Genomic DNA, 14,107 nt, shown 5'->3' with positions numbered 1-14,107 from the left:
GGGAAGGAGGGAGCGCACCATTCCATAAGGATTTTTCATTCTTTTTTTTTTTTTTTTGAAAACCTTTATTTCAAAATTCAGGACACAGCTATTCAGCCGACAGCCCGAAGGTTCGGCAGCATTGCAAGTTAGATACAGTGATGTGTCCCCAATACAGTTCAAAGAGTAATGCAAAGGTCCAATTTTAAGTAAACACAGAAAAACTCACAACAAACCCCAGCAAGGCAAGGACATTGAAAGCCCATGGCGAAAGCCCCCAGGGGAGGCCGGACCCCACTCATCTACTAAGTATAAGACTGTGTGCGGAGGAAGAAGGGGAACAGCAGAGGCCCAGAACGAATACTAAAACCAAAACTGTGCTGGAAAGTAGGTCAGGGGGAAAGCTGTTCCTCGGGAGGTTCCAGGTCCGGGGCAAGACATATTCCCCCCCTGTATTGGTTCCACCGCCCCCAGATGGCATGCCACTTCCAGGGGCGACCTCTAGAGCAGTAGACCGTCTTCTCCCTAAACATGCTCCAATCCATGTTCTCCTTCCACGCGGTCAGTGTAGGGGGCCCCGAGGAGCCCCATAATCGCGCAATATCCCTTTTAGCTACCATGTTACCCAGAGTCACCCATTGGGTCTGCGCCTCATCGAGGTCAGTGGGCCCCCAGACGTTCAGGAGGCAGCACCGCGCCTCCGGCTGTACCACCATGCCCGTCACCTCCCCCATAACTGCATGGACTCTCTTCCAAAACTCAACAATGACACCACATTCCCAAATGATGTGCAGGAAAGTACCCACCATACCACATCCCCTTCTGCACAGGCCGTCCTCCGAGAATCCCATGTGGACCAGCCTTGGCCCCGTCACATACACCCGGTGCAGAATTTTAAGCTGCACCAGCCTCAGACGCGACGGGATCGCAACCTCCTTAGGCGAAGAAACCGCTGACTGCCAGTCCTCATTATCCAACTCAAGGCCATCCCTGGTCCACTGTTCTCTCAGCCCCAATAGCAAGTCTGCCCGAACGTTTATCAACTTCTTATATATGAGCGAGATCGTGCTCTCGGGCATATGACCATCAAGGACTCGGTCCTCAAGGGGAGAGGACTCCGGCACCTTTTCACCCTCCACGAGGACTGATCGGAGGGCGTGACGCAGCTGGATATACCTAAAATACTCTGAGGGCCCTAGCTCAAACTCAGTCTGCAACTCCTCGAAGGACTTCACCCTCCCCTTATGCAGCACATCTCCCACCTTGGATATACCTATCAGATCCCACTTATCAAAGCCCTTCGTATGCCAGAGTCTTCCCAATCTTTCCGATTCAAACAATGGGGTAGCGAGGGTTAGCCTATCCTTCCAGCCCAACGAGTCAGTCGCCATCTTCCATACGCGCACCGCCACACCTGTGGGTCCCGTAAGGGACGAGTCTAAGGACCGCGAATACAACGCCCTGTAGTAGTTGCCGCCGCGCAGCAGCCACCTATCCATGGCATACCCAGGGCTGAGGGCAGGGCCATAAAACCCATGGTTGATCGCGCTCAGCTGCGTGGCCCAATAGTACCGTCGGATGTCTGGGAGCGCAATGCCCCCATCGTACCATGGGAGCGTCAACTTTGAAATAGCTATTCGCGGCCGCCCATCCCACAGCAACGTCCTTTGGAGGCCCTCGACCTCCCGAAAGTATTTGGCCGGTACCCAGTCCAAGGTGTTCTGGAGGGCGTAGAGGAAGCGGGGAAGAGACATCATTTTGAACAGGGCCGCACGCCCAACAAGGGAGAGCGGCAGCCTCCGCCAACCTTCAACATCTCGCCTCAAGCGTGCCAAGGGGGGGAGCAGATTCCTCTCATAGCGCTCAGCAGGATCCATGGATATAAAAATCCCCAAATACACAAAACCTTGCTGGGCAACCTGTATCGAACATGTTCTAGGGATCGGTGGGACCTCGCCACTAAGAACGTACAAGTACGATTTGCCCCAATTTATCACAAGCCCCGAGTTCCTACCGAACGATGCGAGTACGTCACAGACCACTATAAGTGACTTCTTAGGTGAGGCAAGATACAGCAGGATATCATCGGCATAAAGCGAAATACGGTCCTCGTGATCAGGCGACCACCGAAGGCCTCGTATATCCGGGTGCCAACGTATCCACGCAGCCAACGGTTCAAGGGCGAGGGCGAACAACAGAGGCGACAGGGGGCAACCCCGCCGAGTACCCCTACCAAGCTGAAACGGAGTAGATGCCCGACCATTCACCACAACATTCGCTAGTGGCTCCTCGTACAGCAACCGAACCCAGCTCACAAACCCGCGACCGAAACCAAACTTGGCCAGCACGGCCCATAAATATGCCCACTCCACCGTGTCAAAGGCCATCGTGGCATCAAGAGATGCCACAACCGCCGGTTCACGCAGCGTGCCCGCCCTGGCGATGACGCCATGAAGATGCCTAAGGTTCAATGCTGTGTTTCGGTGCGGGATAAAGCCAGATTGATCCGGGTGGACCAAATCGCCAAGTATCCTAATCAAACGGGTAGCCAGGAGTTTGGCCAGAATTTTCGGCTCAGCGTTGAGGAGTGAAATGGGCCGATAGGAGGCGCATCTATCTCGGGGTTTACCCTCTTTATGTATGACCACGATCGACGCCAGCCGCTGATCCAACGGAAGGATCCCATCCCCCCGCGCCTCCAAAAACATGGCGCGCAGGTGAGGGGCGACCCTATCCGGGAACAGTTTGTACAGGTCGATCGGCAGTCCATTTGGTCCAGAGGCCTTACCCGAGTTCAACGCGCGAATCGCCCCCGCCACCTCGTCAACCGTGATGTCCCCATCCAAATCGTCCCTATCTATGTCAGAGAGGCAGGGCAACTCGATATCACGGAGGAGATCAGACGAGTCCTCGGGCGGCCTGTCCGACACAGAGGAATAAACCCTATGAAAATACTCCGCGAAACACTTCACAATCCCCTCAGGTTCCACAATCGCCTCTCCCCCCTCTCCAATCAACTCTGGCACCACTCTATTGACCCGTTCTTTCCTGTCCAACCACGCCAGGAGTTTCCCTGCCTTATCCCGGATTTTTCATTCTTAAGTAGGAGATGTGGGGCAAGAATTTGGGCGTAGGCCATCTAATACTGGAGCCTGATCTCCAGGTAAAGCACTAAAAGCCTGTACTACTTGTGGGTCTCTTCCAGCCAAAGCAGCTGCACCGCATCCATGTAGGACAAGGGGTCAGGGATGGTGAGGTGAGTGAGGGGCTGATAGGACGTATATAAGTTGGAGAAGGAAGTCATCTCCTGCTGTATGGCAGCCACCCCTGCATGTGTATTCTGCTGATCATCTTGTAATTCAACTATATAATCACTCGCCCAGGGTTTTCGCAGCAGACCACCCAGAGCCTTACCCCCTCGATCTCCCTCTCAGCAGCAGCCTGCTCAGGCCACCCTCCCCAGATAATGCATTTCTCTGTGCACCGCTTCATCAAACTCAGAGTTTGCTGCAGATGGATGCCAGGATGGATTTGCTACATGTGTTGAAGTATTGAAGTTCCAAGTCTCTACTCTGCGCCTCTAGTCATGTCAGCTCACCTAGCAGCGCCCAAAGTACTCTAGCTTGCTTAGCTATACAGACCCCATAGATCTCTAACTTGAAGGCCTCCCAAATGATGGGCAGGGAGGAGACCTATGGCTCATTTTGGTCAAAATACTCAAGGATGGCCGCCCACACCTCTCTTTGGAACACTTGGTTCCGGGCGGCACCTGCTGGTAATCGCCATGAAAAAGCATGTCATGTGGATTCAGGGGGTGGGGGCATTTCCATCAGAACCCTGGGCATGATCCGACGGTGTTTGCAGGAGGTGATTAACAGTGGTGGTCAAGACAGCCACATCTTTAGCAGCCAGCCAGTAGTAGATTCTCAACCAATGAGTTCTGAGTGGATGCAATACATGTGCCCTCCATGCTGTCAGCATATCAGGATCTCCAGACGTCAGTGAGGTAATTGTCTGTCATTATGATGCAATTCTGCAGCAGGGTTTGGGTGTGGCGTCAGGAATTACCCTAACTGTCCGCTTCTGCATCAGGCCACATTGAAATCTTAACCCCATTGAGTTGCCCTGGGGCCCACCATCCCTGCTAACCTCTTTGAAGAAGATGTGGGGGAGAGATCATAAATGTAGGGGCCATAAACTGATATCAGTATCAAGGGGTACACCGGCACAATGTCTACTGGGCTTCCATCCACGACCCAAGGGCTCCAAGACAATTCTAAACTTTGCTGATTTGGCTTTACTGTTGACTAAGAGGCTCATTACGAGACAATTGAAATCCAGATCGGCTAGAGGGCAGGAAGGAGGAGGTAGTACAATAGGGATTGGAGGAGTTTGTGGCCTTCCATCATGAAGAAATAAGATGCCTCCATAAGAAGCCCATATCCCTGGAATGGGACGCCTTAGTAGAAGGTTTTATAGCACAAGATACTACACCAAAAATTGAGCCCTGGCCTGGGAAATCCACGTAGCAAAGCTGTGGCACCCATGCCCTAAATGCGGTCACATCCAATATATGACGTTACTGGCTTCATCACCCGCTAACGCTCTAACACTCACGCACGCCTCCATAGAATTCAAAATGCTGCTGTTCGCCCCCGCCACCCTTGGGGTCACCTGTATAGCCCTCCTGTCATGGACCATCATATACCAGACAGATTAAACAGGTGACAAGGTTAACAGGGTGGAGGTTAGGATGGGTATTGCTGTAAGTTTATTCTCCCCTTCTATGCATTTCAATGCTAACGACTTGATATTTTTCACCTCTATCTGTTTATCGTAATGATATTCAATATGCTAGTATCGAAATCCACCTAATCATACGATATTCCTCTGTATTTATTCTTGAAAATACAATACAATGTGTGAAAAAAAATCTGTATTAATGGGTGACCTTGTAATGTACCGGCTAATATAACATATCGACCCTGCTTGTTGCATAGCATGTGGCGCGTCTGCCATGGAACGCCCATGTATAAGCACTGCAACCCCTGCACACAGTTAGAGTAATATGCCACATGTCGTTCCGTGATCTAGCCTTCCCGTGGGCATGCCTGGGTCATCTCCATCAAACGGAACTACTGCAGCAAGCTTATATCAACATAATGCCGCTGCCAGCACGTCTCGTCATACACTTATCATTAAGCCCCCTTACATTCCAAGTCACACATTTAACCAGCAACATCTAGGGATTAGAGAGGAGGGGTGAGAGCCCAGTTCAGGGACAGTAGCATTCAGTATAAGGAGCGAAAAAACACAAATTTGGTTGTTTCAAGGGAATAATTCAAACAGTAATCAAGCATCAACAACAGTGTCCTAGATCCATCCGGCCTCCCACGTTGACATCTCCCAATCAAGCCAAATCGCACCCCACCACCCACATAACCACGTTCCACATCCAGTCAAAGAAATCCAGGAGGGAATGATCCAAGGGTGCTTCCAGGATAACCAGCACACTCCTAGACAGTGGAAACCAGGTGGGAGGGGAGGAAACAATGTAGAGTTGGCCAGTGTTCCACTAGATCTCAACCCAACCACACCCTGGTGAGGGAAGTCCTGTTAAGAAGACAGTCACCAGCCACCTACAGAACCTCTCACTGGTAAAGTCTTGCTAGGTAGTTTTATGTGGCCAACAATACTCAATTCCAAAAACTGCATGTTTCAGGCCCAACAGGCAGTCCCTCAGTAATTGTCACTAAGGAAGTTGCGGCTCGAGGCTGTGTGAGATAACGGGGTTCCAGTATCAGATGTGGGGAGTCAGGCAATGAGTCATCTGATGCTGGTTTTCTGCAGTTTGCACTTCACTGGGAGGAATTCTCATGGGGGCTGCCTGCACAGGCATTGTGAAGTCAGGGAAGAAGGAGATCTTGTTGCTTTGATACTGAAGGAGCTGACAAACCCTGGTCACGCGCAACGCGGTGTCCTTGTAGTTTAGTAGCCTAGCAAATATCTGGCGTGCTTAGGCATCCGGGGGCGGCGGCTGTCCTAGAGACCCGAGGGCCTTCTTTACTATCAAAATGGTCAATAGTTCTGCTCTGAATAGTGACTGGAGCATATACTCTACATAGTCTTCTATGTGTTCCGTTGGCACTGACTACGGGACCCCTAGGATTTGCAGATTGTGATTTGAATGCGCTTCCAGGTTCTCATTTTGTTTCGTATGTCCTCCAGTACTTTCTCCATCTGAAGCAGATGCTCCCAGCTGAGTGCATACTCTACTTCTGATGTACGATGTTCCAACTGGTCAATGCGTTCATTATGCTTGTCAACTATCTCCTTCAAGCAATCAAACCTATCAGTGAGCAGATCTATTTTTGTAACAAAGGTGTTGAGGCGGGGAACAAGCAGGCTCAAGGGCTCCCAGGGTCTATGCACCGGGTGTAGGAGGCAGACGTCACAGGTGCAGGCAGGGCTGGCCCCAAATTAGTATGTCCCTGTTGCCTGGCGGACCCCAGACCAGACACGGTCCCCCAGGCCTTGACAGGCTCTTCTGCTACAGCACTACTGCCTCGACAGTCCTGGCACAGGTCCCCCTCCCCTCCCCCGAGCCCCTGCACCTTGGGCACCGTGGTCTCCATGCACGTCAGTCTGGCCCAAACAGTTCGCTCTTCCCTCCGGAAACCCCCTCTCCCCCCCATCTTTCGAGGCACTCCTCCCAATCAGATTCTCGCACAGGAGAGCACATGCAGGCTCAAGGCAACACTCAAGCTCGGCCTGACCTTTCAGGCCGCACTGGTCCAGATACGTGATCCTCCGGCACTCCCCTGGGTCCGATGCCACCATCGATTGGAAGCAGGCATCACTGGGCCCAGCCCAAGTCTGGGAAGGAGCAGTCATGGCCCATATCTCACCAGTTACCGTATTGCAGGTTACTTGGCTGCCCCACCAGCTATGGCGGCTCAGATTATGCAGCAGGCAATGAGGGATTCAATGCTTATTGGTTAGGGTGCTGATGCGTGGATAAATGTTGGATTTACGTACCCAGCCAGCACAGCCTCCCTAAGTGTCAGTCAGCCATCTTGCAGCCGTACTCTCTAGCGTCCCCAAGGTTTCTAACAAACTTTGAGTGCAATTCCTCAAATCCTAGGAATGCTCTGGCATCATCCTTGGTCATTGGTGAAGGAGCATTCCTAATGCTTGAATTAAGCTACCTTTTATTTCATTGTCCTCACGCCCCACTTCATGACCTAAACATGTATACTATTCTTGTAACTTAAAGTTAAATTTAGAGTTTTCCGCTGTCAACCCTTTTTTCCCCCCAAAATCTCTAATTTTTCCCAAAATCTCCATAACTACTTTTAATTTCAAATCATGATCCTTTTTTGTCTTCCCCCATAAGCATAATGTTATCGCAAAAAAATAAAATACCTTTAATTCCTTTTTAGATTTGGTACATTACAGATGTTGGAAAACCGCAGCTGAGGCAAAACCTAGATGTATCCCCACTGCAAGCATTTTTGCTCAAACATGGATAACTAAATAAAAGATATGAGGAGTGAAAAGAATAGTTTTTAAATTACAACTCTACATTTGAAATTAAGATTTTCCCAAAGAAAATAAAAAATATTGCTGCACTCTTTAGGAACAGTTGGATTAAAAGTCAATAACAGAATGGAAAAAGAACAAGGACCAATTGGACAAGGAGATGACTGTTGGTGGGTCGCGCTCGGAGTGACTATGGGTTAGTAATAGCGGCATGGGCTGTTCACGAGGGTTTCTGGAAAGAGCTGTGGATGAGTATTCATGCACGAAGCTTTGAGTGAGTAGTTTTCCCAACAGTGATGGATGAATAGAATTGCTGTGAGTGAGTGTTGCTTGGGGCGACTGTGTGAAGCCGTATTTTAAGATTCTGCAGATGGTATAAAGTGAGCTGTGCATGCAGTGGCTATGGAGAATGAATTGATTCAAGACAATTGATAGGTATTACTGACAGCTCCTGGGGGTAAATGTTGCTTGGTGCAGTGGTCTCTTTTCTGTGGCTAAGGTGCAGTGACAAATTGCCAGAGGTTTGCGAGACTGAGCAAGTAAGTAAAAAGAAAAAAAAAAAAAAGGAGTAGGATCTAGTTAACAGTAAAATAGAAAGCTGGAGCGAAGAATTATAACTTTGTAATGTACATCGAACGTCAGTATTTTGATATAAACTATGCTGGGATCGGAACAAAGTTGTAAAATCGGAGTAGGGTTCCAGCTGCATCGGTCAGCTATGACAAAGCGTGAGCTTGTGTATGGCATGAAGGAGTAGCAGGTCAGAGGGGTTGATTTTACCATTATGGAGGTACAATGGAAGTCTTGGGTCTTGCTCAGTAAATTTACTGTACCATTACTGCCAAAAAAGTATACTATGGCATAACATATATATAGCGTATAGGAAAACCTTATCACATTAAATTTTAATTTAACCAAATCTGCTCAACCATATCCAATTGGTTCAACTGTATAACAATGACTTAGAAGTGAGAATGAAAAGTAAATGAACTGCCAACATACTACATACACACCTAAAGCATTAAATGTTGCAATGTGCTTCCACATCTCTTCTTGGGTGGAACGTGGTTGCCAAAGCAAAGCATCAACATCGTGCCGCAAACAGAAGCATGGCATCTCTTCAGGATTGACAACGACTGAAAAAAGATACTGGTTGCTACCAAGATTTACCTAAAGGGAGTCAAACATATACATTATCAAGTTTAGTTTAAAATCGATGAAAATAATGATACATGCATTTCGAAACACAAAAAAATATTTCGGCATCAAACAACCTACAGGAGAGAAGATCTGTAAGCAACTGTTATGGGACAACACTCACAACAGAACTGTGAGAAAAGATCTGGAAAGACGAGGATATACCGTACTTAAGACAAAGCAATACTATGTCACGGAGGACATGGATTTACATTTTCAATGAGATGAAGTGACCGAGTCGAATTGTGCCTTGACAAATTTAGTCAGTCCATCGTTTATTCACTCATAACATCCATTACAATATAATATGAGTACCCAATGTTATCTTATGGGACCATTATGAAGTGGTTTGCTAAAATCAATAATACAGAACATGTCTGGGTGCAAGTTGATCTTTTTGGAGCGGCTACATATCAAAAGCCATCAGACTTAGTTTCTGGGAAACATATGATGATCTAAAACAGTTGCCAGTAATACAATCACTTAGTCCTTAGGTCCGAAAATAAATTATTTTGGGAAGTAGTCCATGGTAAAAAAGTAATGAGTGAAGACATATCAGAAAAGATTGAATAATTAGAGCACCTGCAAATCTGATGTCCTACTTAATTGATTTTCCTGACAAACATGGAGGGAAAGATATTTGCAACAAAATGATGCATGAAGCATCAGTCCCAATACAGTTTAGAAGGCTGAAGCAATGAACATCATAGAAGCTATAATGATGCTAACCAATAGTATTGCTAAAGGTAAATCTTTCCGAAGTATACCACTTCTTAAGGTCCTGAATCCGGTTGAGTGACAGCCTGGAAAGGTGGGTCATCAATGTTAGAAAGTACAAACGTGCGTAACTCACAGATATTCCCAAATGCTGCCTGGATGTAAAGTGCTGTGATGGTATTGTACTGGGTCATTTATCAAGGGAGTTAAATATGGAAATGCCACATGCAGAGTCGATCTACCACTTCTGATGAGGAAGCACAAAGGCGGTTCTCAATGTAATTTACTTAAGTCTCTGTTCACATGTAAATTGATTTATACATATGCCCTTACAAATGACCATTTTCTTCGGCCATATTTACCAAACTCACTCAGGGCTCCGTTTATCAGAACAAAAAATTAACAGACATTCACATGTTATAAAACAGCATAGGAAAGCCTACCAGTAGAAGTATCAATTTCAGGAGCTATTGAATACCTAATTGAGTACACTTCATTTAATGTGTTTTTTAGCCTTGATGCACCATGTTCTATTTGTAAATGCATTTGTTTTCCTCATTATTTAAAGGCATAACAAAAGAGCTAAGCCCAATTTGCAATTCAAAGTACCTTCAAACAGTTTCTAGAAATTCATGGTAAAAGCCTTGCACTGTGTGATAAATGTCAAATTTGGGTTGGATATATTCATTCAGGCATGCCATTCCATTTGTTTAAAATAAGTACCACACCAGGTCATAATGATATCATTGATGCATCTCTTCTGGACCACTAGGGAGTCTAGGAATATATAAGTACTGACATCTGTTATTGATTTGTCTAAATGACAGGACTGTATAACTGGACAGATTTGGTGCAAAGGATGCACTGATGCCCTTCATTTTCTTTTGTCAAAAAACTTTCTCTTTCAAAATGAGGCAAAAGATATATTTCTGGGTAAACCTATAAAAATAATTTGCATACTAGGAGCTAGTAGGGCTCCACAATACATCAACCAGATCAAGGGCAAAACACTGAGAAATTGAGAAATTATGAAGGCAATCTATAACTAATGTAAATAGCAGCTCATCCCCAGGGTCACATGGGTGGTTTTTGAGCACATAATGGTGTAGGCATGAGTATGTGGTACACACCTTTTATTAAAGAAATCCACATATGTAAACTGGGGCAGCTATTAAGAGTAGCATGCCAGTGGAGTATGTAAAGTAGTAAAGGATTATGTTACTTACCCTGTACACATCTATTCGGAGCATGTAGTGCTGCAGGTTCACATGCTATGAATACTCCTTCCATCTAGTGGTGGGCATGGACTCTGCAAGTTGTTTTTCCCTTGAGGAAGTTTTATGATCGGCGTGGTGTCTCCACCCCCTCGGAGCATTGCACATGTTGAACACTGTTCCTTAGAAAATTGTTTTCCCCTTGCCATGAATGGAGTGAGGATATAGTCTGCTTAGTAAGACTTTATTAGACATGCTGTGTAGGTATTTTGTTACCATCTAATACCTGCTGGGGAAGCGGGAGGGCGCATATGAATCAGCAGCACTACACGCTACGAATAGATGCGTACAAGGAAAGTAACAATCCATTTGTAGCACATGTTGGCTGCAGATACACATGCTATGCATAGACTGTAAAGCAGTACTCCTCCATATGGTGGCTTTAGGCATGAGATGGTGCAGTTGTCCTAAATACCATTTGTTTGTCCAATTAAAGCTTGTTTTCTTGATTGAACATCCAAACAATAATGCGTTGTGAAAGTGGGTGCGTTTATCCATGTTGCTGCTTTGCAAATGTTATTTAGAGGGTTATTTCCTAAAAAGGCCATGGTTGCTCCTTTTTTTGGCACAGTTGTAAATGTTCTTTTTGCTTTTGCATAACATATTTGAATGCATTTAACAATCCATCTTGCTATACTGGTCTTGGAAATAGCGTTTCCTTGTGTTGGATTTGAAAAAAAAGTTGTTTTATTTTCTGAAGGGTTTCGTATGTTCCACATAGTACGCAAGTGCACTTTTAACATCTAGTGTATGTAAAGAAAGTTTTGCAAATGTCTGTGGTTTTGATAAGAAAACCATTACCTCCAAGGTTTGATTTAAAAGGAAGAGAGAAATGACCTTGTTGTCGGGTTGGTACTTAAACGCACTTTGTCTGAGAACACTTGGAGGTAAGGTTCTTTGACTGAGTGCATGTATCTCGCTTACCCTTCGTAAGGATGTTACTGCTACAAGTAAAGCTACTTTCCATGTTAAGCATTGCAGTTGGCAATTATGCATTGGCTCAAATAATGGCCCCATTAGCCGGGTTAAGAGAATGTATACATTCTACGCTGCTATTGAAGGTGTGCGTCGTGGAAGATCCTTTTTAATCCTTCCATGAAGACTTTAAATACAGGAATGCAAAAAAGTGACTAGTGTTTCCGTTTTTGTAAATAACCTGCATTAGTCGCTAAATGTAGGCGTATTGAGGTGTATGCTAATTGTGACTTTTGCATGTATTACAGGTAACATATTAGTAGTTGTTCTGTTGGAGAAGAGGGATTGTTGTGCTGTGTAGTACAACAATGCATAAAATGCTTCCATTTTGCTGAATAGCAAGCCCTTGTGTTGGGTCTTCTTACTGCTTTAGGAATTTTCATACATTCATCAGGTAGATTGAGGTATCCAAATTCTATGACCTCGGGAACCAGATTGCAAGATTGAGCTGTTGAGGATTGGGATGTCTCACCCAGGCTTTGCTGTGTGTGAGGTTTTGGATAATTGGGTAGCTTGTTGTGAGGCTGTAGGGAGACTTCCAATAGTGTTGTGTACCATGCTTGACGAGTCCAGGTGGGTGCTATCAGTATTAAGGTTATGGAAGTCTTTTGGAGTTTTCGGACCACAGAAGGTATAAATGGGTGAGGAGGAAAAGCATACGCAAATATCCCAGACCAGCTCATCCTTAGAGGATTGCCCTTGGACTTTGGAAGTCTGAATGCGAAGTGTTGGCATTTTGCATTTTCTTTAGCTGTGAACAAGTCTATTGCGGGGGTTCCTCAACGTTGGAAGTATGTTTGTAACAATGTGCTGTGTATTTCCTACTCATGAATCTGCTGGTGTGGTCTTCTGAGAAGATCTGCAATTGTGTTGTCCTGCCCTGGTATGCATTGTGGTAGGAGGTGGATGTTGTGACTGTTCGCCCATTTCCATATCTTTTGTGCCAACTGGGATAATTGTATGGAATGGGTTCTTCTGTTTCTGAATGTAATGCATTGCAGTCATGTTGTCTGTGCATAGAAAGAAGGCCTTCCCTGCTATTTTTGTGAGGAACGCTTTTAAAGCCATTGCAATAGGCACTACTTCTAACATGTTGATGTGTAGAACCTGTTGTTGTGTTGTGCAGTGTACCCGAATCACAATGTCCTTCATATGAGTTCCCATTCCCAGAAGTGATGCATTGGTTGTGATTATGTGCTGGATCGGATCCTTGAAGGCTCTCCCTGTTAATATATTTGTAGTGTTCCACCACAATAGAGCCTGATGAACATTGGGTGAAACAAACACTAGATCTTCCATGTTCCCTCCCGCTTGTGACCATTGAGATGCTAAACACTCAAAGAGGAGTCACCTGTAGGCGAGCATTTGGCACTATTGCTATGCAAGATGCCATAATTCCTAGTAGCTGCATTACTGTTTTGACTGATAGGCGATGATGTGGCTGAAAAACATCCCAATTGGTTCTGGAGATTAAGAACCCTATGGAGGATTGGGGTAAGCTGTCTCCCATATGGTGTTGAGTATTGACCCTAGTATATGGGATGGTTGGAGATGTAATTTTTGTCACATTGATTGAGAAACCCAATTGATGTAATAGATTTATTGTCTTTTGAGTATCTGATAGACGTTTGATCTTGTTTGGACTCTTGACCAGGCAATCCTTAAGGCAGGGAAACACGTGAATGTTTTCTCCTGTTAGTTTTGCTGCTACTACTGCTAGGCATTTTGTAAAGACCCTTGGGGCTGTTGTTACTCCAGAGGGTAGTACTTGAATTGATAATGACGTCCACTTACCACAAACCTCAGAAATGTTCTTTTCTGTGTGCTGGATGGATTGGAATGTGAAAGTAAGTGTCCTTCAGGTCTAGCGCAGTCATGAAGTCACCTTTTTGAAGTAGAGATATCACATCTTGTAACGTGACGATGTGAAAATGTTCTGATAGTATGTAACAATTGAGTGGCCTGAAATCCAGAATGGATCTTAGGATTCCATCTTTCTTTGGTATTAGAAAAAAAACAGAGTACACTTCTCTGTTTTTATACATGTGCAGGAAAATTTCTATGGCCCCTTTTTGTAGTAATGCCTTTACTTCTTTTTTGAGCTGGTGAAGATGCTGTGTATTTAGGATCTACTTTTTTGGTGGTATATTTGGTGGTTGTTGAAGTTGTTCTAGGCAATAACCTTGTTTGACAATTTCTAAGACCCATTGGTCTGAAGTAATATGTTGCCACAACTGATGGAATTGTTGTAGCCTTCCCCGGACAGGAGTTTTGTGGTCGGGACGGGGGGGGGGGGGGGGGGGGGGGGGGATGGTGGGGGGAGGTAGGAGGGAGGGGGAGTGTGAGTAAGTCATTTTGGTGGTGGGGAGGAAGTGCCCTTGTAGGGGGTGCCTATACCCCACCTTTATTATTTTTGTAGCCTC

The 14,107-nt window shown here is 45.8% G+C and overlaps 1 protein-coding gene across 1 annotated transcript in view; it reads right to left on the bottom strand.

Moving 5' to 3' along the window:
* NUDCD1 (NudC domain containing 1) overlaps window positions 1-14,107 on the bottom strand; it is a 489,494-nt gene that overhangs the window by 76,287 nt on the left and 399,100 nt on the right. The window contains exon 9 of the mRNA XM_085605088.1: window positions 8,535-8,691. Coding sequence (XP_085461214.1) covers window positions 8,535-8,691 — 157 coding nt within the window. The remainder of the gene's footprint in view (window positions 1-8,534; window positions 8,692-14,107) is intronic.

Source organism: Triturus cristatus, chromosome 5_1, assembly GCF_964204655.1.
Source record: "Triturus cristatus chromosome 5_1, aTriCri1.1, whole genome shotgun sequence".
In the NCBI taxonomy this organism is placed as follows: domain Eukaryota; kingdom Metazoa; phylum Chordata; class Amphibia; order Caudata; family Salamandridae; genus Triturus; species Triturus cristatus.
This window is presented reverse-complemented; position numbering and strand designations above follow the sequence as displayed.